Source organism: Rhinoderma darwinii, chromosome 12, assembly GCF_050947455.1.
Source record: "Rhinoderma darwinii isolate aRhiDar2 chromosome 12, aRhiDar2.hap1, whole genome shotgun sequence".
NCBI classification, from domain to species: domain Eukaryota; kingdom Metazoa; phylum Chordata; class Amphibia; order Anura; family Rhinodermatidae; genus Rhinoderma; species Rhinoderma darwinii.
In genome coordinates this window covers 10,420,104-10,443,312 of record NC_134698.1, presented here as the reverse complement: position 1 = coordinate 10,443,312, position 23,209 = coordinate 10,420,104, and the positions used below count along the sequence as shown (strand labels likewise).

At 40.5% G+C, this 23,209-nt stretch overlaps 3 protein-coding genes across 6 annotated transcripts in view; 1 reads left to right on the top strand and 2 right to left on the bottom strand.

The window, feature by feature from the left end:
• The window catches only part of LOC142664454 (uncharacterized), a 32,746-nt gene extending 31,369 nt beyond the window's left edge, over positions 1–1,377 (top strand). For all 4 annotated transcript variants that reach the window (XM_075843520.1, XM_075843517.1, XM_075843518.1 and 1 more), the window contains exons 15-16: positions 17–109; positions 1,178–1,377. In XM_075843520.1, coding sequence (XP_075699635.1) covers positions 17–109; positions 1,178–1,182 — 98 coding nt within the window. In that variant the 3' untranslated portion in view covers positions 1,183–1,377. The remainder of the gene's footprint in view (positions 1–16; positions 110–1,177) is intronic.
• Positions 1,378–8,351: 6,974 nt separating this feature from the next.
• LOC142664723 (C-reactive protein-like) lies at positions 8,352–13,776 on the bottom strand. The gene is made up of 2 exons (XM_075844010.1): positions 13,706–13,776; positions 8,352–9,108 (listed from the first exon to the last, which is right to left on the bottom strand). The coding sequence occupies exons 1-2, from the start codon at positions 13,770–13,772 to the stop codon at positions 8,489–8,491; spliced, it is 687 nt and encodes a 228-aa protein (XP_075700125.1). The 5' UTR covers positions 13,773–13,776; the 3' UTR covers positions 8,352–8,488.
• Positions 13,777–21,598: 7,822 nt separating this feature from the next.
• LOC142664903 (germ cell nuclear acidic protein-like) lies at positions 21,599–22,796 on the bottom strand. Its single transcript, XM_075844328.1, has 3 exons — positions 22,673–22,796; positions 22,368–22,575; positions 21,599–22,100 (listed from the first exon to the last, which is right to left on the bottom strand). The coding sequence occupies exons 1-3, from the start codon at positions 22,788–22,790 to the stop codon at positions 22,013–22,015; spliced, it is 414 nt and encodes a 137-aa protein (XP_075700443.1). The 5' UTR covers positions 22,791–22,796; the 3' UTR covers positions 21,599–22,012.
• Positions 22,797–23,209: the final 413 nt, after the last annotated feature.

The window sequence follows — 23,209 nt, the reverse complement described above, 5'->3', positions numbered from 1 at the left end:
TATATCGCCCTTACAGGGTCTAACCAAAATCTGGGAAATGCATCCTCGAAAGAGAAAAACAAAGATTCCACTTCAATGTCCAAAACCCAATCAGCACAAAGGCAGCCTGGTAATTGTGTACTATAAGGGACAATGTCCCCCCTACTTTAAATTCCAAAGAATATTAGAAGTCACCTTAGAGTTCCAGAAATGCCCCTTTTAACCCCTTAAGGACCGAGCCATTTTTAATTTTTTTTGTTTTCGTTTTTCACTCCCCGCGTAGCCATAACTTTTTTATTTTTCCGTCAATGGAGCGGTGTGGGCGCTTAATGTTTGCGGGAGGAGTTGTAGTTTCTAATGGCACCATTTAAAGTACCATATAACAAACTGGGAAACTGAAAAAAAATTACTTGTTGGCTAAAATTGGATAAAACTGCGATTCCTACATTGTTTTTCGATTTTTGTTTTTACGGCTTTCACCGTGCAGTGAAAACTACAACGTAACTTTATTCTGCGGCTCAATCTGATTACGGTGATACCAAATTTATATTGTTTCTTTTATATTTTATTACAAAAAACTTTTTGTTAAAGATGAAACTTTTTTTTTCACCACATTCTGAGAGCCATAACTTTTTAATTTTTTCGTCGATTGAGCGGTGTGAGGGCTATATATTAGTAAGTCAGATATTAGAGAAGCAGACAAGATTTGGTAATTATGTTTTATTTAATTACAGAGGTATTGGCATTTTACTGTTTTATTCTAGCGGCCATTTTGAAAAATAACAACAGGAAGTGCATCCTTGTGATTGTCAACTTTCAATAAGCTTCTCAAAAATGTATGGTCAATATAAGTTTGTTGGCGTATTCAATCAATAACTAAGTGACAAGTTACTGAGAAGCTAATTCAAAGGTGACAACCAATATGGCTGCACTTTTTATTGTCACTTTAAAAAGATGGCCGCCGCAACAAAGGATGCCCATATCTCTGTAAGGACATAAAACATAAGTATCAAACTTTGGCAATTTCTGTAAATATATGGCCAATTTTAAATTTCGGGTGGAATTATTTTTAGGGGAGCATGGATCGGAAGGGACTGTCAGAGTTTAGGGGGTGCTGTGGCAGTCACTATTATGGAACCCCTATTGCTGCCATCTTGTATGCAGTTTTAGTTATTTCTGACTTTGTCTTTTCTTCTAGATTGACACGGAAGATAGACCTACAAAAATATTAATTTTAATCTCCAGTGAGATCTGCTCACAAAATATAACAAAAACCTAAAAAGGAAAACTATTTTATGACTTTAAGCAGAAATAAATTAGTTATAGTCATAGCGTTAGTGTATGAGCATTACTAAGAGATCCAAGGCCATCGTCCCCCTCTAAGGAGCCCCATAAATCTTAAGCACTAAGCCGTCAATCACTAATGATTGACACATGATCGATGTGGACTTTATGGGATACAGTAGATAACTGCCATATAAAAGAGGTAATATACAAAACATACAAAACTTTATTTAAATTTGACATCAACCAAAGTTTTTTTTTATGGGACATTGCACATTAGCTCTGATAGACCTCAGAAGTATAAGAAAAAAATATGTCATAAAAGAGAGGAATGAGAAGAGCGCCAGCAAGATGGATGGACATCATGGAGAAGGAGAACACAAGATGAAAGAAAGACCTTCATATGGCGGGAAAAATCGACGTAACAGCATATAATATTTTTCTATATAAAATAGGCATCACATAATGGACCAGCCTGAGATTAGACAGCGCCCTCTGTTGGTGCCCCCCCCCCTATATCGTGTACAATGTACAAATAATGCCAAACTGTGCCTAATTATAAGTACCATAAGATAAGGTGCCCAAATAACAGTGCCATACTTTGGACTAATTACATTTTACATGCAGTTGCCTAAATAAAAATGCTATAACAGTGCCACCACCATCATACCCTACCCAAATACTGCAGTGCCATCCAAAACCAATATGTCTACATAATACTAATATTCACAATTCGTGGTGGACACTAGCCTCTGATGCCAGGCTGAGCGAATCAATTCTACACAAATTGAATTCGGTCCGAATTTCTAAAAAGTTTCCGATTCAGCAAAACTTTTTGGGTTTGCGGCCTACGAATTGCAACAAAATGACGACCGATGCTGTAATTTGAGGCGTTGTCCACTATTTATTTTCACGAATGTGCGGGTAGCAGCATTGTGTGGCACTTACTAATACATAGAATTCATGAGATCAGCGCCGATGTCATCCTCTGTGAAGTGCTGCGCCCTTGTTAGTACAGACTTCCTCACGGACTGTACGGCGCTCCCTTTCTGATCATGGTCGCTGATGTAGGGGACGTCCATCAGCAGCCTCTATTAAATAACAATGCACACAGTAATACGAATGCTCTAATTGTGCTTGCTTATTCAATGGAGGCCACAGAAAGACGTCCCTGGCCACTTGTCTCTCTATCAGTGGCCATGATCAGAACAGGAGAGCTGTACAGTCCATGGAGAAGGCTATATCAACAAGGGGCAGCGCTTCACAGAGGAAGATCGGCGCTGATCGGGATAATTTTATACGGGCTGCAATGGGCAGCGGAAATAAACACCAGAGGTTAGGTGGGCCTCTTTTTTTATTTTTGTGGCCGGGCCCCTGACATGAGTTCTACCTGTACAGTTCTGATGACTGCCCTAATCAAGGGAATAGGGGTCCGATGACTCACGAGAAGGTGAAGCCGGGGAGAACTTGTCTGCTCTAATAACCTGGAATTTGTGTTAAAAGTTTCACCTTGGAGCCACAGTATATTAAAGTATAACTCCAACTTTAAAGGCTCACATTTTTTTTGTCCAAAAATTCTGGTTAATTTCTTTATGTATCTTTATAAAGGACAGAGTTTCGTTTTTGTAATATAGAGGACTAATAGACTGTATGGTTATAGAATTGAATGATAAAATACTAGCTGCCACTAGAGGGAGCTCAGGAGTTTTCTGCATACAGATTTATTATTGAGTACAATAGAAGATGTATGAGTCCTGTATGTATGCAATAAGCTCCCTCTAAGGGTGGCTGCAGGCACACTAAAGAATTAATTTAGAGATCTGTAAAAGAAAAATGGAGGTCCATCTCTTATAATGCTATGTTGTAATAATAATCAGCAGAGAACTTAAAGGGGTTGTAAAGGATTAAAAAAAAACAAAAAAAACATGCCTGCTTTGTTCCAGAAACAGCACTACACCTGTTACCTGTTGTGTCTGGTATTGCAGTTTAGCTCAATTGAAGTGAATGAGGCGGAGCTGCAATACCACAAACAACCTGTGGACAAGTGTGGTGCTGTTTTTGGAAGAAGGTATCCATGTTTTTCTTATCTTGGACAGCCCTTTTAAATAACCTAATAATAAAATGATCTTCAAAGTTGGTCTTTACTATATCATCTATTACTTTCCACCCAAATATTAAAGGAAATGTATCACTTACATTATTTTTATTACTTAAAACTAAGCTGTGTCCATCACCTATTGCTTGTCAATGGTGGATCTTGTGTGTGTATGTATATAAATATATATATATATATATATATATATATATATATACAGTAGGTGTAACTTTTCATTGTAACCTGCCTGTGATGATAATGAGATGACTGCTGAGAAGTGATCTCTACAGAACAGGAAGGGTCAGTCTATTATATATAGTGGACTTAGGACTGTCACCTTAAACAGATTAAAAGATTAAAATGGTCTAGAATTTAGGCACTATCTCTAAAACACAATGGGATGACATTTTGACTACTCTAGCTAGTTCTAGGCTAAGCTCTTCATATAATTTGGTACAACACAAAATATTACACAGGATATAGTATACGCCTGTGGGAATCTTCCCCGGGTACATGGCAGACCACTATGTTTATCAATTCTTTATTATAGATCGCAAAATACTGTATTGCCAAAAATTGGGTGGCCAAAAATTCTCCACAGGTGGCAATATGGAAGAATCTTGGTAGGGAAATAATGTATCTCTATGAGTGCAGGAAAAACTAAAATGTTAACCTTCTTCTCTTTTTTTTTTTTTTCTCTCTATTTTCCATTTTGTCACCCTCTTTTGGGCTGGGCTTGGGGGTTAAAGTATATATAACTAGAATTTTACATCTTATTGTTTTCTCTACAGATCATGTCTGAAAATCAGTTTGGTATTAGCAATTTTGCACATATATTAGATATTATGAAAGGATCAGAACAGAAAGGATCAGTCTATTATGAATGTTGGATCCCATGTTATCTATATATAGGTGTTACCTGTCAGTGTAATCCTGCCTGTAATGATAATGAGATGACTGCTGAGAAGTGATCGCTGCAGAGCAGGAAGGGTCAGTCGATTATAAATGGTGGATCCTGTGTTATCTCTATATAGGTGTTACTTGTCATTGTAACCTGCCTGTGATAAGATGTCTGCTGAGAAGTGATCTATGCACAACAGGAAGGGTCAGTCTATTATAAAGGGTGGATCCTGTATTATCTATATATAGGTGTTACTTATCGTAACCTGCCTGTGATAAGATGTCTGCTGAGAAGTGATCTATGCAGAACAGGAAGGGTCAGTCTATTATAAATGATGGATCCTGTGTTATCTATATATTTGTGTTGCCTTTTATTGTAATCTTGTCTGGGATGATAATGAGATGACTGCTGAGTAGCGATCACTACAGAACAGGAAGGATCACTCTATTATGAGGCTCAGTGGCCAGTTTGAAACCTGCAAGATTTAAGGATTATATTTTAATATAAATAATGACATGGAAAATAAAATTAATCATCTAAAACTCTTAAAAATATGTTTAACATAAACACGATTTAAATAATAGGTCATTTTCTTTAAATCCAATCTTAGTGATATGTAAATGTATAAGAAAATTTGTGTATATTTGGTGCCATGCCCAATTCAAATACAAATACATTTAGGGTTGGTACTGTCCGCAGCCACTGGCTTTGGGCAGCCTTTGGCAATCTGGTTAAACCAAGGGTGGGGTAGGCAGGTGGCCCACTGTAATTCTGTTGCACATAGGGCCACATATGCTGGTCACTATTTAGGGGCACAATATTGGTATAGGCTGGGCTGTAATAACCACCCAATCTTCTGCATGGAAAAAGGAGCGGTGGCCACAATTCATAGATGAATAGAAATGGTTGAAATAATATTTATTGTTAAAATGTAAAAATTTTTTTTTTTAATGGAAATGCTATGTAATTTAGTCTTTGCATTTTTATCATCTACTGTTTCGTTCTTGTGGGTATTTTATTGCTTTCGCAACACCTTTGCATAACCCTGTCCTGTGTGACTATAGAATTAGGGAAGTTACGATAAGACATATATTTCCTAAACAAAATCTTATCTTGGCTGCACTTAGATATGTGTAAGGGTGTGCGGGTGAATTTCTATACTTTGCTGCCTCCGATGTATATTTTGCACATATATCAGTAAATGTCAATTTATTGATGCTCTTTGACTTTATTCCCTAAAGGACTCATAACTTTTTTTTTTTAGGGCAATTTTTATTTTAATGTACTCGAATATATCTATATACCAGTACATTAGACTGAGTACTGATATTATGCCCTAACAACAGGAAATATGATCAGACAGCCCAGGGTTCGGTCCTTTAATGGACCAGGGCTGTATGTCCCTCAAACGCATCACACAGATTACCTGTGACACGATCAAAGGGGGGGTCCTCCCTTCTTACTTTGCCTTTAAATGCCGCAATCAGATTTAACCAAGGGGTTAACGATGGAGATCAGAGGGTTCTCTGATCTACACCGCTAGAATGGAGAAGTACAAACGGGTAGAGAACTGAGCATCGCGGCCCCTTCAAATAGCTGATCGGCGAGGATGCCGACAGTTAGACCCCCACCGATCTTATGTTGATGGCCTATCCTAAGGATAGACGATCAATTTTAATTTCCCGGATAACCCCTTTAACACGCATCCTTATGTAGATCCCTATCCTTGTATAATTGTACATATTACTGTATATAGTAATGTATTGATTATGTCATAGCCATATCTCTTAAAGATACTGTAAGCGAAATAGTTTTCCTCCAGAAGGAAGAAAATTGTCTTTCTAGTGCCACCTATAGGTGACTACCCTATAAGTCCATGCCCAACCCTTGGGAATGTTTTACGTATTTCATTTTAGGTCTATTAATTAGACTTGAATGACCAGCATGTAATGCTACATGGGAAATTTGTGGTTGGCTCCCCCAATGATCACAGCTGATCATCACTGGCATAAACTATAGGAAATTTGACGTGCTGTGGGTGGCCCCGCCCCTTACTCTAGGCCGCACCCACTTAAAAATTAGTGCAGTGGTAGTAAAACGGCTGAAAAGTCACATTTATTTTTGAAAATCTCTTTTTATTGAAAGCAATAATGCATATAAAAGAGAAAATAAATCTCACCATGGCAATGTATACAAAGCGTACAGATTGAAAAGGGTGCGCAGACCCCAAAAACAAGAATGATATATGGAGAGCATGAGTACAAACACAATTTGTCAAAAGAAAAAACAGAAGAACTATATACAATAAAGTGTAAACCTCCAGGTAGCGTACCTAGTAATTATATATTTCCAATTAAAAGACCATGTGACAAACGAGAACAGTACAATAATTGATGGGAATATAGACCATAAATACTGCCAAGTGATCGAGTCATTAATTCATAAGGATATGGGATGAGGGGAGGGGCATATTTATTTTATTTATGGCTTGGCACCAAATCACCATTAAAGGGCCGAGATGGTGCCCTTGACTATGGAGGGCACGGGCCATGAGGGAAAGCCCATTTTCATTTTGTTATTGGGTCCTCCATATGCAATGAATACCACTGACCTAATGTCTATATGCCATTTGGGTAAATTCACGCTGTTGTTCCCTGTTATCACTAATTTCAGGCTATATGTAATTTTCTTTACAAAAAGTCTAAAAAAAAAATTTTGCCCCAGTGATATTTTACCCAACAACAACATTTTAATAATAGTTTTTTGAGCATTGCTGAATTCTATAAAGAAGTAAAGCAATGCCTTTAACTGTGAGAGCACTCCCATCATGCCTCAGGACAGAGCACAGGGTTGTAGTAGATTAAATAATGCCTGTATGGCATAAGCTTCAAGAACCAGTAATAGAAAAATTGTTCTAGTCAAATTTACTTTAGGAATGGGCAGGAATCGAGGTGGTAAGTATATTCAATAGTGTATTATTTTAACATTTTGGGGCTATGGCGACCTTTTTGAGGACCTAGAAAATCCTTTTAGGTTCGTGAATAAGATGTAAAGACCTACCAAGAAAGCAAAGAGCCCGAACAAGCTCGGTGCATATATAGGGCCAGCTAGATGCTGGAAGATTCAGTTCTAAAGCAGAATTGTGAATGCAGCTCTGGAGTATAATACAGTTGTAACTTAGGATCCGTTAAAGATACAGTAAATAATGTCATGTATTTACAAACAGGAATTGTGTACAGACCACTATATGTCATCAGGTCACCACGTAACAAAATGGGTGTTATATATATTGTTTGCGCTGGAGGGCGTTTAATATTAGATAGTGCCAGCATAGCGCAAATGGTGTAGCTACACCAGGCCCACCTTGACGCAGTGAAAAAGTCCAGTCCATCCGAAAAGGTAAAAAGCCTAAGGGGCATTGTGGCAGGCATGCTCGTGAAATCTGTGATAGCTACACTAGGAGGGCATCTCTGGGGGCATGCACTATGGCGGTGACAGATTTGGGGGAAGAGTAGTTGCCCCTATTTTTCTTTTCAAATGTCCGAGGCTATGAAAATTTTCAATAAAGTGGGGCCCATTCATGACATTTTTGCCGTAGGCTCACCAGTATATTAAAATGCCACTGTGTAGTGCTTTAAGGAATTTTGATCCACCAAGTATTACCAAATATTTTTACTTTCCTATAATGGATGCAAGCCCACTTCTCAGGCAGGAATGTTGCCCGGAAACCCCTATTCTCACGAATGGTGGGGTCCTGGCAGACAAACTGGGAAATCCAGTAAAAATGGCCTTAAATGGGTTTTCCCATAATCAATATTTATCACCTACAGGATAGGGGCTAAATATCTGATTGCATGGGGTCCGACCACTGGGACCCGACCAATCACGAGAACGGGCTTACCATACCATTGCTGGGAGCCCCAAAGGAATGGAGCAGTAGTGTGCGTGCTTGACCATCACTCCATTAATTTCTATGGGGCTGCCGAAGATTTCTCTTGGCAGCCTCAAAGAAATAACTGGAGCGGATGTCGGGCATGCGCAGCACCGCTCCATTCCTATGGGGCTCCCAGCAATGGCAAGAAAAGCCCGTTCTCTTGATCAGTGAGGATCCCAGAGTTCAGGCCCACACCGATCACATTAGTATCACGGAGACAATCGATCAAGGACAAGTGATAATTGTCCCTTGTGGGAGAAACCACCTTAAACTGCAGAGTTTTCAGATAGATTTATTAAATAGGCAGACAGGGGGCAGTATTTATGGTGACGTCTCCTGTAATGTTAAACCTTAGGGCCCTCCAAGTAATCACATTACCTCTTATGTTGTCAAGATACAGAAAATCCATAACTTCACTATTGGTTAGAACCTTGTCCCACATGTTGATATCGGCAATGTCACCAATAAACGACTGCAATTTATCGAAACTTCCCCCATATGAATCCTGCTCCTCCCCTATAGTAATAAAATGGTTTCCAGAGATGGTGTATCCTTTTTGGAAACCTATCCTTTCATATAAGTCTCCATTGATCCAAAAATTTACATTTCCAGTGTAGGAACTCCAGGTGACACACGTGCTCGTCCAGTCTCTGGATAACGGCTTCTTCAGGGTGACACGTAAGTCTGTCGATACGGAAAGGGATACTTGGTTATTTCCCTTAACTTCTACTAGAAAGGAATTAAAATCCCACTCAGTGGCCAAAGAAAACAGCACAAATTCTCGATTCAGAGATGTCTTGAATCTCAGACAAAGAGAAATTTCTTTGAATATATTATTCTGATCGGGGAAGATGCGAGCGTAGGACTCAATTGGCGTACTGGCGAAAGTGAAGACGTCCTCCTTCATGTCTATATCTAAAAATAAAATAGAGACACATATTTAAACAATGGTCAATAGAAATACAATTTTCCAGTCTATTGCCCTAAGGAGCTTTTAACCCCTTCCCACCGCAGCCATTGTTCTGATTTTCACTTTAATCTTTTTCCTCCCTACCCTTCAAAAGCCACAACTTTTTTTTTCCCATCATTTTTTGTGGGGCGAGCTGTAGTCTCTATTGGTACCATTTTGAGGGGACATGAGGCTTTTATGATTATTTTTTTTAATTTATTTTTTTTACGGCATTCACCGTGCTGGTTCAATAATGCAATATTGTAATAGTTCAACTTTTACAGATCAGTTATGCTGATTTTTATATTTTTTTACATTGTGCGTTGGGGTTAAATGGGAAAAGTATTTTTTTTAAAACTTTTAATATATATATTTTATATATATATATATATATATATATATATATATATATATATATACATATATATATATATATATATATATATATATATATATATATATATATTTAAAAAACTTTATTTAACTATTTTTACTAGACCTCCTAGGGGCCTTGAACCAGGGATTATTGGTTAGCTTGCATCATGTACTGCAATACTAATGTTTTGCAGTACATCATTATACTGAAAGTCTCAGATGAAGCCCTTCATAGTAATACAAACATGGCAGACCTGGGGGCCTTCATCAGGCCCCCAGGCTGACATGTCAACCATGGCACTGCGCTATCACGTCACAGGGGGGGCCGATACAATGTCACAGGGGGCCGCCCCCTGTTTCTAACCACTTACATGCCGTGGTCGCTTTTGAACGTGGCGCCTAAGGGGGTCACACAGCCGACATTCTCGTTCTATTGAGCGGCCTCAGCAAGTGACACAGCTCCATAGTCCCCCACCCATCATCCAATGTGTATATATATATATACAATGATGTTGGGAAGGGGTTAAAGTGATAATAATACAATTAATAACCACCTGGCCAGGTTATTAAGAGAACACAGAAGAGACCAAATGCAAAATATAATAACATGCATTTGCATTCATGTACAAAAAAAGGGGAATCATCAAATGTATACCCCCGAAACAAACAAATGGTATCATAAGGTACCGAAGGCAATAGGCCGTACAGGATTGGATAACAAACAATGTCCACCTTTAACACCAGTAATGATAGAAGATGTATGACCCGGCCATGGGCAAATAGCCGTCTATGGTTTGTTTAGATGCAGTTCATGCAAGTAAAAAAGACAGCAATAGCTTTTCAATAAACTCATCTGTTGACAATTATGTATATTCATGGGGCCCCAAATTTTTTCTTTAGAGACATGATGGCCCATATTACACTTATAGAATTATTGGTCCAAGGTGGTAGGGAGTAAGTCAAGACTGACAAAGGTAGTCCTAGACCTGGTGACCACCACCCAGAACCAAATTGTATATCCCAAGCATTATATATTCTATTTAACCAACAGAGTTCAAAAGCTAGCAAGAATATTTCCCCATTTTAAGGCCTCATTTACACGAGCGTATTATACGCACGTGCGACGCGCGTGCTTTTCACGCGTGTCGTACGCACCTATAATAGTCTATGGGGCTGTTTAGACGATGCGTGAATTTTGCGCAGCGTGAGTGCGTTGCGTAAAACTCACGACATGTTCTATATTCTTGCGTTTTTCACGCAACACGCACCCATTGACTTCAATGGGTGCGTGAAAACAACGCATGCCACACTGACGGTCCTGCGTTGCATGCGCGAAAATCACGCAAGAGCTGTCAAAAGGATGAATGTAAACAGAAAAGCACCACGTGCTTTTCTGGTTACAAACATCCAAACGGAGTGTCAAATTAGAGATGAGCGCACCGAACTTCACCGGGTTCGGCCGAACTCGTTTTGACCGAACCCGGCAAAAAATGTTCGGGTACGCGACGTCAGGAGACAGTCACTGCCCACGGTGCTGAAAGACTTAAACTGTTTCAGCACCATGGACAGTGACTTTCGATCACAATATACATATACGTGTAAAAAAAAACAGAAGTTCTGACTTACCGATAACTCCCGGCTTCTTCCTCCAGTCCGACCTCCCGGGATGACAATTCAGGCCAAGTGACAGCTGCAGCCAATCACAGGCCAAGCACAGGCTGCAGCCAATCACAGGCTGCAGCGGTCTCATGGCCTGCCGCGTCATCCTGGGAGGTGGGGCCGGATGACAAGAGAGGGACGCGTCACCAAGGCAACGGCCGGGAGACCGGACTGGAGGAAGCAGGCAGTTCATGGTAAGTGTGACCGTCTTTTTTTATTCACAGGTTGGTGTAGATTGTGATCGGCATTCACTGTCGAGGGTGCTGAAAGAGTTACTGCCGATCAGTTAGCTCTTTCAGCACCTTGGACAGTGACGGGCGTCGACTACCTCATCTCTATGATGGCGGCTGCGCGAAAATCACGCAGCCGCGCATCATACACGGATGACACACGGAGCTGTCAATTGCCTTTTGCGCACGCAAAACGCAGCGTTTTTTTGCGTGCGCAAAACGCACACGCTCGTGTAAATGAGGCCTAAAGATGACCTCTCTAAGATTGAGTTCACGAATGATAAGGAAATCATAACAGGGTTATTTTCATGATCCGGGGCGAGTGGATGTCAGCTGAGACGCTGGTATACAGCCTTTACAGCAGAGATCCCCTCAACACGGATCAAAGCCAGATATATTATCTTTTATTATTATATTTATTTTTTACTAAAATATCTTTAATTGTCAGTGCTCTCTTTGGGACCATACTCAGGCAGTGCCCACTAATGATCTAATTTTGCTATCCAAAGTTAGATGCAAACAACATTTAAGATTACGTAGTATATCCCAGTGGAATCCATAAAATGGACCCTATCGTCTTTCTGATTTTCCTTTCCCCCTTAAGAATATCCTTCCTATCACTCAGAGCTTTGTTGTATCCTTGTGTAATAATGCTTTTTTTGGGTAACCCCTCACTTGGTTAATTCCACTCCCTTGAATTAAATTTTTTTTAAACTTCAAACCATTTTGTCGAATTTGTAGATTGTACATGGTTCTTTCCTCTCTATGAAGTCAAATTCACATCAGCTGGCCAGGCCTTCATTTAAGGCAAAAATATTTTTTTTATTACGCATATGAATTATATTTTTTATAGGGTTTTCTGTTAAACAATTATAACAAATAGTATCCGGTTGTCTCCCAGTCGACAAGTCAAAGATCCCTATGCAAAGCTTCCATAAACACATGCATATAAATACTAGAGTAGATGCTTGCTATCGTACTACTCCTTTTACATAAATTAATCCTCTTCTACCCATAATGCATTCTGCCTAGCAACCACTTCCTGTCTGGGTGACCTCCATTTGAGTACTTATATCTACATGGACAGGAGTAGTCACAGGCAGTTCTATCTGCAGTACAATAGACTACCTTTTAAAAGTAAGCAGACTTGGAGTAAAGAAGGGGGATTTGCGCTGGTACCTATGCCTTGGGAAACCCTCCTTTAAAGAGGCTCTGTCACCACATTATAAGTGCCCTGCCTCCTAGATAAGGAGATGGGTGCTGTAATGTAGGTGACAGCAGTGCTTTTTTTTTAATAAAACGATCTGTTTTCACCACTTTATTAGCGATTTTAGATTTATGCTAATGAGTTGCTTAATGCCCAAGTGGGCGTATTTTTACTTTAGACCAAGTGGGAGTTGTATAGAGGAGTGTATGACTGACCAATCAGTGACCAATCAGCGTCATGCACTCCTCTCCATTCATTTAGGCAGCGCATAGGGATCCTGCTAGATCCTTATGTGCTGTCTTATACTAACACATTAACAATACTGAAGTGTTTAGACAGTGAATAGACATTCCACGGGATGTCTATTCACAATTTCTGCACTTCGTTACTGTTTTTGTGGTAGTTACAGCAGAGCAAAGCGTAATCTCGCTGTAACCTGTCATTTACCGCGTAATCTCGCGAGATTACGCTTCCTCTGCTGTAACTGCCACAGACAGAGTAACGAAGTGCAGAGATTGTGAATAGACATCCCGTGGAATGTCTATTCACTGTCTAAACACTTCAGTATTGTTAATGTGTATAAGACAGCACATAGCGATCTAAAAGGATCCCTATGCGCTGCCTAAATGAATGGAGAGTAGTGCATGACGCTGATTGGTCACTGATAGGTTAGCGTCACACACTCCTCTGTACAACGCCCTCTTAGTCTAAAGTAAAAATACGCCCACTTGGGCATTAAGCAACTCATTATCATAAATCTAAAATCGCTAATAAAGTGGTGAAAATAGATCGTTTTATTAAATAAAAAGCATTACTGTCACCTACATTATAGCGCCCATCTCCTTATGTAGGAGATAGGGCACTTATAATGTGGTGACAGAGTCTCTTTAAAAACCCTGTGTTTGCCCCTGGAGATTGGCCCATGTATGGACCCCGATGTGTCCATGGTACTGAAAACATAGCAGGGATTCTATCTATTTGTTTTAAGCCTCCAATAACGTCGCCCGTCTAATTATAGGTCCGATCATCCAAGAGTGCTTGTTATTTGGTCAGGTCGCACTTTGGTTTATGAGAAGACAACTGAAATCTTACCTTTCTGGCACAGGATTCCAGATATAATCAAACATAAAATCGTCCAGATCAGCATCTTTTTTTCCATATCCTGTTAAAAAAGAATAAATAAAAATTCAATTAAACTACTTGAATGTGCGTCTTGAAATCGTCAGACCAAGTTGACATTCTTCTTAAGAAAATTTTAGTAGAACCCCTTTCCTAGTGTAGCTTCCCACTGGTGATAAAGGTGATCACCAGATGATCTCGCTACTGTAACCCATGGCAATCAATTGTCATAGCAAGAGTAATGTATTATTAAATGTCATTCTTTGAATAAAAAAAATCCTATGGCTGCTCATCCCCCACTGACCACAGACTGTAGTTGGCCCATGAAGCCTGTCTACAGACTGCCAGTTCTCTACTGAAACATTGATTTGTAAATAATATTAATCCAAGAGCAACCACAGGGGCGACTCCTGAGACCCCCAGCAAACAGTTGATCATTTTTCCAGCAGCAGCCCCTACAGGGGAAATGTAGTGTTACATGGCAGGAGTGCATCATGTTGGATGGAGCTCTTTGTGGTACCGTCTGTTTGCATGTCTCTCCCCCTATATGGTGTACTGTCATATAGTGTACAAAGAAACATACCAAACAATGCCATACTGTATAAAATAATGTAATACCAAAATAATAGTGCCAAACATTGGCCAAATAACTTTTCCATATAGGTACCTAAATTACAATCTTAAACATTGCCTTCACCACCATATACAAAAAAAATAATATACTGTATAATGCCGAAATAGCAGTACCAGAAAAAGTAAATACCACCATATAGTGACAAAATAATACCAACATACAGTACCCAAATAATACCACCATACAGTGCTCAAATAATTCCACCATACAGTGCTCAAATAATGTGGCCATACAGTGCTCAAATAATACCACCATACAGTGATCAAATAATACCACCATACAGTGCTCAAATAATACTGCCATACAGTGCTCAAATAATACCACCATACAGTGATCAAATAATACCACAATACAGTGCCTAAATAATACCGCCATACAGTGCTCAAATAATACCACCATACAGTGCTCAAATAATACCACAATACAGTGCCTAAATAATACCAACATACAGTGCCCAAATAATACCACCATACAGTGCCCAAATAATACCACAATACAGTGCCTAAATAATACCAACATACAGTGCCCAAATAATACCACCATACAGTGCCTAAATAATACCACCATACAGTGACAAAATAATACCACCATACAGTTCTCAAATAATACCACCATACAGTGCCTAAATAATACCACCATACAGTGCCTAAATAATACCACCATACAGTGCCCAAATAATACCACCATACAGTTCTCAAATAATACCACCATACAGTACCCAAATAATACCACCATACATTGCCCAAATAATACCACCATACAGTACCAAAATAATACCACCATACAGTACCAAAATAATACCACCATACAGTCCTCAAATAATACCACCATAGAGTGCCCAAATAATACCACCATACAGTGCCCAAATAATACCACCATACAGTCCTCAAATAATACCACCATAGAGTGCCCAAATAATACCACCATACAGTGCTCAAATAATACCACCATACAGTGCCAAAGTAATACCAACATACATTGCCCAAATAATACCACCATACAGTGGCTAAATAATACCACCATACAGTGCTCAAATAATAGCAACATACAGTAACCAAATAATACCACCATACAGTGCCCAAATAATACCACCCTACAGTGGCAAAATAATACCAACATACATTGCCCAAATAATACCACCATACAGTGCCTAAATAATACCACCATACAGTGCTCAAATAAGACCAACATACAGTGCTCAAATAATACCAACATACAGTGCCCAAATAATACCAACATACAGTGGCCAAATAACTGCTCCATACATAAAGTATTCTTACAACCTTTAGACGTTGTATAGAACTAATAAAGCTATACAATTAATATTAACATTTTTGGGGGGCACAAGCCTTGGGTGCTAGGACATCTGAGGTGCCCCCTTAGCAGGGGCAGATGATGTGTCCTGTGCCACCACACACCCCTAAGGATAGCTCTGCATGCAGCAATTCAGATGAATGGCTGTCCTTGTGATACATGGGCGGATGTATTGTGCCAACCGCGGAAGCCCTCTGCTTGTTATCGGCACTCTGCTCCGGTTCATAGTTAGGGGTCTTGCGCGGGAGACCCCTTCTATGATATCAATATGCTCTAATAGGGCATATGGACAGGGCTTTTCCTGATGGGACATCCCCTTTAATGCATGTTGTGCTTCTATGCCCTTTCTATATCATAAAAAATATAGTATTTTAGATAGCGCTCCTTACCTTTTAATGTATTCGACCGGACGAGCCCCAACAGAAAGCTCCTTCAGCGATGTGAAGAGAGGATCCGACCATGTATTATATATAGATCATCTCTATGATTTACATAACTGTTCTTCCTGTATTTTTTTTTCTTTCTCTTGTATTTATTTACATGTCAGACAATTTTTCACTGTTAAGTGAATAAAAATAAGAAAACAGGAAGAGCAATAGGAGGGATTTACACAACGTGTATGACACAGGACATCTTTAAAAAGATCTCCGGAGTCGTCTGAGTTTTCTACGCGTTACAAGTTGAGTGTGTATTATAAAGTGAATTTCCTCCTTTTTACAACATTTACTTTTTAGGTTCGAAATCCTATTTCATAATAGTGGACGGAGCTCTATTTTACTGATACAGAGCTCCGAATCCTTGCATAGTCATAGTTAAAGGGATATTCCCATCTGAGACATTTGGGCTCAGCTGTGTCTATAACTATCATAGGAATCAATGGAGAGAGCTCATACCTCTCCGTTTACTCTTTGCCTGACAGAGAACGGGTGACTCCTGTTCTGGAGATAGGTGCGGGTCCCCAAGCTAGGAAGCCCACCTATCAGACACAATAACACTTTGTGGAGGACCCGTCACCTCTCCTGACGTGTCTATTTTAATAAATATTTTGTATTCCCCATGAAATAACAATTCTGGAGCATCTAAACTTGGCTACATCTGTAGATTGTGTACGGATGTAGCCATCTTTATCTTGATTCTGATAATTTGCTGCAGCGTGATATCACACAACAAAAGCCATTGAAAAGCCATTAAAAACATCAAATTAAAGTTGCTTGACACTGTGTATTTAATACGTTCAAACTCAAGATAAAAATGGCTACATCTGTAAAATATCAGAGAAGAAACAAAGGGACGAAAAACAAAATATAAAATGTGGTCTCCCACGCTGTGACCACAATGAGCAACATCTTGTATCAGGAAAGTAACGTGTAACTAAACTTTTAATAAACTTTTGACATGTTATAGTAACATGTCAAAAGTTTTGATTGGTGGGGGTCCGAGCACTGAAAACCGATCAATAAAACAAAGCGGCAGAATCACTCGGGTGACCGCTGTGCTGCTTCGGTTTCTGATTGGCTTTCCTCGGAGCGGTGTATGGGCTCAATAGAAAGTCTATGAGTCAGTACACCCCTAAGCTTTCCGGGGAAAGCCTGTCAAAAACGAAGCAGCACAGAGCTCACCCTAGCACATATTCCGCTTCGTTTTAGTGATCGGTGGGGGTCTCAGTGATCAACTTCTGACATGTCACTATGACGTTAAAAGTTTTTAAAAAGTTTAGTTACCCTTTAAAAGTAAAATATCCTGTCATCCGGAGTTACCCCTTTTCCAGTGGCAATAATACAGTGAGCGGGTGGCGGCAGACCCTCTTAGCTGCTGAGCTCCATTGCAACTGCTATACCTACAACCCTGGTAGTTACATCCTTGGTTCATACATAACCACCACGAGTTTAACCCGTTAGTGACCGGCCCATAGTCTTTTTACGTCGGTCACTAACGGGCCTTATTCTGATGCCATAGACTTTTTACGTCGCGGCATCGGAATAAGTAAACAGAGCAGGGAGCTGTCAAATCTGAGGGCTGGGTGCGTCCCTGCTCTGCCGGGTGAGATCGATATTAGTATCGATCTCACCCATTTAACCCCTCAGATGCAGTGCTTAATAGCGAGCACCGCATCTGAGTGGTTTTGGAGAGAGGGAGGGAGCTCCCTCTCTCTCCCACCGACACCCGGCGATAAGATCGCCGAGTGTCTGTGTTTGCGATGGCAGACGGGGGCCTAATAAAGGCCCCCAGGTCTGCCTGGAGCGACTGCCTGCTAGATCATGCCACAGGCATGACCTAGCAGATGCCTGTCCGTTTTAAACGGACAGGCATAATACACTGCAATACAAAAGTATTGCAGTGTATTATAATAGCGATCGGAGGATCGCATAGTGAAGTCCCCTAGTGGGACTAGTAAAAAAGTAAAAAAAAATGTTTAATAAAGTTAATTTAAAAAAAATGTGAAAAAAAAATGAAAAACCCACTTTTTCCCCTTACAAACTGCTTTAGTATTAAAAAACCAAAATAAAGTTAAAAAGTTACACATATTTGGTATCGCCGCGTCCGTAACAACCCCGACTATAAAGCTATTACATAACTTAACCCGCACGGTGAACGCCGTAAAAAATTAAATAAAAAACTACGGAAAAATTGCTGTTTTCTGTGAATCCTGACTTGTGATTAAAAAGTGATCAAAAAGTTGCATCTACTCCAAAATGGTACCGATAAAAACTACAAGTCTTCCCGCAAAAAAAAAGCCCTCATACAACTGCATGGGCGAAAAAATAAAAACGTTACGGCTCTTCAAATATGGAGACACAAAAACAAATAATTTTGAAAAAAAAAGAGTTTTTACTGTGTAAAATTAGTAAAACATACAAAAACTATACACATAAACAGAGCAGGGAGCTGTCAAATCGTTGCAATCATACCAACCCGCTGAATAAACTTATTGTGTTATTTATACCACACGGTAAACGGCGTAGATTTAGGACGCAAAAAAGAGTGGCGAAATGTCAGATTTTTTTCTATCCCCCCCCAAAAAAAAGTTAATAAAAGTTAATCAATAAATAATATGTCCTCCAAAATGGTGCTATTAAAAAATACAACTTGTCCCGCAAAAAACAAGACCTTATACAGCTATGTCGACGCAAAAATAAAAAGGTTATAGCTCTTGGAATGTGACGATGGAAAAATTTAAAAAATAGCCTGGTCATTAAGGTCTAAAATAGGCTGGTCATTAAGGTCAAAAATAGGCTGGTCATTAAGGGGTTAAAAGTAATACCGCCATACAATGCCACGATACTACATAATTAATACCAGTACACATATAATAGTGCCATTTGCACCAAGAAAGTGCCATACTGGGTCTATATAATAGAACATTACAACTAATAAACCAGGTGATCACATACCGTTTCTATCCATGACCCAAATAATATCACCATATTGGGCCATATTGACCGAGGATGTATTTTGGATATATTTCTATAATGATTTACCTTAGATGTCGGCACCCTCTTAATTTTCTATTCCTTCCCGTTTTCACCTCGCTGGAATGGCAAGTGAGTATATCATCACTGTGTGCTTACCAGTACTGAAAATTACTTCATTTCCCATCAGGCCTGGGATCACATGAAGATTCATGCAGAGAACTTTTTCCCGTTTATTTGGCATATATAATAAAAATGTTACACCAAAATGTTACCCAAAAAAAAAAATCACAATTTACTGAATACGTTTTTAATGTAATATCTAGAAGATCGTGGTGAATACGTAAATAGAACAATTTTCCAAGTGAAGGACGTCGATGAAGATCCAGAGCCAAGAAGGTTGGCAATTTTAGAGGAACGCGTTATCACCGATGCTTGTGCTCATTGATTGCCACCAGTGTGAAGGGGGAGAGGGGAGCCGAAGCTGCAGGGTGTCTAAGGGATCGGAATAAAGGGAGGGCACATGAGACATCTGTCTCATATCGCTCTATATATCTATTAAATTCTTTAAATAAATATGTATGATCTGGGGCCTACAGTACGCTGAGGAGGGAAGACCTGTAGAAAAATTAAAAACGGACCCAAAATTTAAAGGTTTGCTTTGGGGCCCAGTGTACTCTAGTTATGGTCCTAGCAGTAGTGTATATACTGGTCACCTCTCGGACCCACACTTCTCAGGAATATAGGGGTACCCCGATGGCCATTGGTGATCCTATCTAGCCAAGAAGGGGGAAACGCATGCATGTGGATCTCTCTTTTGGACCCTGACGAAGTCATTGGCTCAATTATCTCTAGAAGTCCAATAGACTTAAAGTATTTCTCCGGGATCCTTATACTATCCCCAAATATTGCTGAAATAATACAGCAAGCAAATAACATTTCCATTCTAGAACCAAGTGAGGCAGGTTTCAGATCACAAACACAGGGGGCCACATGAGGCTCCTGACGACCAAGGATGTGCCACCATTTTAAGGAGCTACTCTAAAATTTTTGATGGGGCATTGTGACTGCCATACAGGACATTGAGGCTGTTGTGGGGGCAATCTGTGGCTGTCCTGTGAGGTATGTGTTGTTTAGAGGAACCTGGGCAGAAAACACACCAGAGGTGTGTCATAGCTGGAAGATTTTACACCAAATGGCAAAGACGGGAAAGTTAAGGATGAAGATGGGAGAAGAGGCGCCAGTCATTGGACTTACCCTTTGTTTGTGCTGTAATTAATGTCAGATAGATGTGGGTCCCACCACTGGGACCCGCACCTATCTCTAGAACGGGGACCCTAAACCCCGTTCTACAACTGTGTGTTCCGGCGGACGCGTGTGATTCCCGACCATGAAGGAGAAAACAGCCTAGCTCGCTGTGCTATGCTGTTTCCGTAGCTACCATAGTAGTGAATGGCAGTTACGGAAGCAGCGTAGAATGCGAGCTAGGTTGTTTTCTTCTTCATGGTCGGGAATCACACGCGTCGTCGGAATACAGAGTGGTAGAACGGGGTTTAGGGGGCCCCGTTCTAGAGATCGGTGCAGGCCTCAGAGGTGGGACCCGCATCTATCTGACATTTATGACATATCCTGTGGATATGTCATAAATGTCTCTGACATGAAAACCCCTTTAATGTTCATGTCTTACTTTACCAATATTGTGCCCACGATGTTTCCAGAGTCTAGCAGCGCCCCTGTGCCCATCATATAGTGCCACATGCAGCTTCCTGGTACTGAACCCATCTCTGCCAACAGAGGAATATGGAGGCTACAAGGGAGCTCAGCGGCAGGAGCGCTTCGTGTCCAGGGTGAAGGGAATGGGCAGAATCTGTTCCTATGTAAGGCTATGTTCACACGGGGTATTTTGCCGAGTTTTTTGACGCGGAAACCGCATCGCAAAACTCGGCAAAAACGGCCCGAGAACGCCTCCCATTGATTTCAATGGGAGGCGTCGGCGTCTTTTTCCCAGTAAAACTGCCTCGCGGGAAAAAGAAGCGGCATGCCCTATCTTCGGGCGCTTCCGCCTCTGACCTCCCATTGACTTCAATGGGAGGCAGAGAAAGCGTATTTCTTGCTGTTTTATGCCCGCGGCGCTCAATGGCCGCGGGCGAAAAATGGCGCGATAATCGCCGCGAAAATCGGCGTGCAGGGAGAGGAATATCTGCCTCAAAGTTCCATATGGAATTTTGAGGCAGATATTCCTCCCCCAAAATACTCCGTGTGAACATAGCCTTATAGTCTCTAGGTGTTGTCTGAATGACTGGAATGAAACTCCCCTTGTTTATATGCAGATGTAGCAGCAGCGGTTGGGGCTCTGTACAATGTTATATTACACGTCTCAGCTGCTGCAGAACCTCTTTGACTCTTCCAGTTTAGCACACGATTCTATGGTCCATAATTTTCTTGTAAATAATCCGTACACTGAGTTACTGACGCCATACAACATTACAACCAAAAATTGTCCTTTATAAGAGATGTTTTATTTAATGATGGATTTATATCCTGTGGTTGGTTTTATAGCGCCAGCATATAGTTTAGCGCTGTACAGGGATCACCATCCTTGACCTATCAGTATATTTTTTTTAAGTGTGGGAGGAAACCGGAGTACCCGGAGGAAACCCACGCAAACACGAGGAGAACATACAAACTCCATGCAGATGTTGTCCTGGGTCAGATTGTATACGAGACCCCGATCCTGCAAGGCAACAGCGCTAACCACTGAGCCACCGTGCCGCCCCAAAATATATGATATGACCATATTGTGGTGGAAGATAGAGATGTCACTTTCCACAGGTCTTCTGGATGACTTCTTCTATGTGCTGCCATCTTTGCTGGTTTTTATTCTGGCTTATGATGGAACATGATGGCTACTGATGGATCTTCTCAGTTCTTGGTCACGAGGACCATCTTGTTGTGACAGGAGCCACACAGAAACCTCTCAGTGTCAAGAGACTCTGTCCATCGTCCAACTCTAGGGGGAGAAAAAGCTTATATTAAAGACAAATCCTAAAAACCCAAACAGATCCAGAATAACTGATGTATAACCCCCTAATATTCTTTCTGTAGAGACTAGTCTCCAGACAACAGTAAAGCAAGCAGTGGTGGTAACTAACTGATTATACATACTTAAATAATACAGAAAGAGGACAGAAATACTAGAACATGACCCCTCCAGCCTCAGGTCCGGTCTTTCTCTGCTTGACACAATGCCAGGCTTTTATAACAGATGGAATCTTACCTGAATTGGCACCCTGAGCATTCATAGACCACCGGGTAGTGGATCTCATAATCATGGTGTTGTGTAATGGGTGGCAGCTCAGGGTGAGCCAGGTTGGCCTCCTCACAGTAGAACTTCCATAGCCGGCCATGGCAATCCTCCGCTCGTCCATCGATGATCCAGCAGGCAGCGTGACACATCTCATGGATCAATGTGTTTTTAACTCGTTCTGAAGACAGAGGAGGAAATAATTACAATCAGTATTAACGACACTTGGAAGATTTCACAGCAGCAGATCTAGAAATGGTCCATGATGTGACACCGACCTGCAGAATCGCAGACTTTGTCCGATAGTTGGATAATGGCGCTGCGATCTCCATTGTTATTAAGGAAGCCGGTGCGACCGCATGTTTTTCTCAGCCTTTTATTCCAGCTGATGTCCATGTGTTCAGGAAGCTACAGAAGAAGGAAGGAGAAAATCTAGAAATATGACAGAGACACCTTTACATCTATGATACACGGATGTTTTCTGACCGTATACCTGATTGTCAAAGACGCTCTGGTTGTAGAACTCGTACAGACGTCTTGTCAGCTCCTGTTTGTTCTGATGGAAATTGGTCACATATTTGGATCTAGGAGAAGTCAGGTCTCTCAGGAAACAGTTATTGATGGGACGCTCCTGTCTCCTGATAATAAAACATATTAGGAGTTCACATATTAATAATGGAAATATTCTAAGAACATACACAATATGGAAACACACATAACAGCTTATCTGAGAGTAATTATACTGCCACCTAGTGACCAGATAACATGAACTAGATAACATGGTTTATATAGAAATACTCTACCTTGCCTCCTTC

Excerpts from the sequence above, each read along its gene's own strand:
- LOC142664723 (XM_075844010.1), bottom strand. The coding sequence starts at position 13,772 with ATGGAAAAAAAGATGCTGATCTGGACGATTTTATGTTTGATTATATCT. Across the intron at positions 9,109-13,705 it reads TGGAATCCTGTGCCAGAAAG|ATATAGACATGAAGGAGGAC; the intron begins GTAAGATTTCAG and ends TTTTATTTTTAG.
- LOC142664903 (XM_075844328.1), bottom strand. The coding sequence starts at position 22,790 with ATGGACATCAGCTGGAATAAAAGGCTGAGAAAAACATGCGGTCGCACC. Across the intron at positions 22,576-22,672 it reads CAAAGTCTGCGATTCTGCAG|AACGAGTTAAAAACACATTG; the intron begins GTCGGTGTCACA and ends CTCTGTCTTCAG. Across the intron at positions 22,101-22,367 it reads TGCTCAGGGTGCCAATTCAG|AGTTGGACGATGGACAGAGT; the intron begins GTAAGATTCCAT and ends TTCTCCCCCTAG.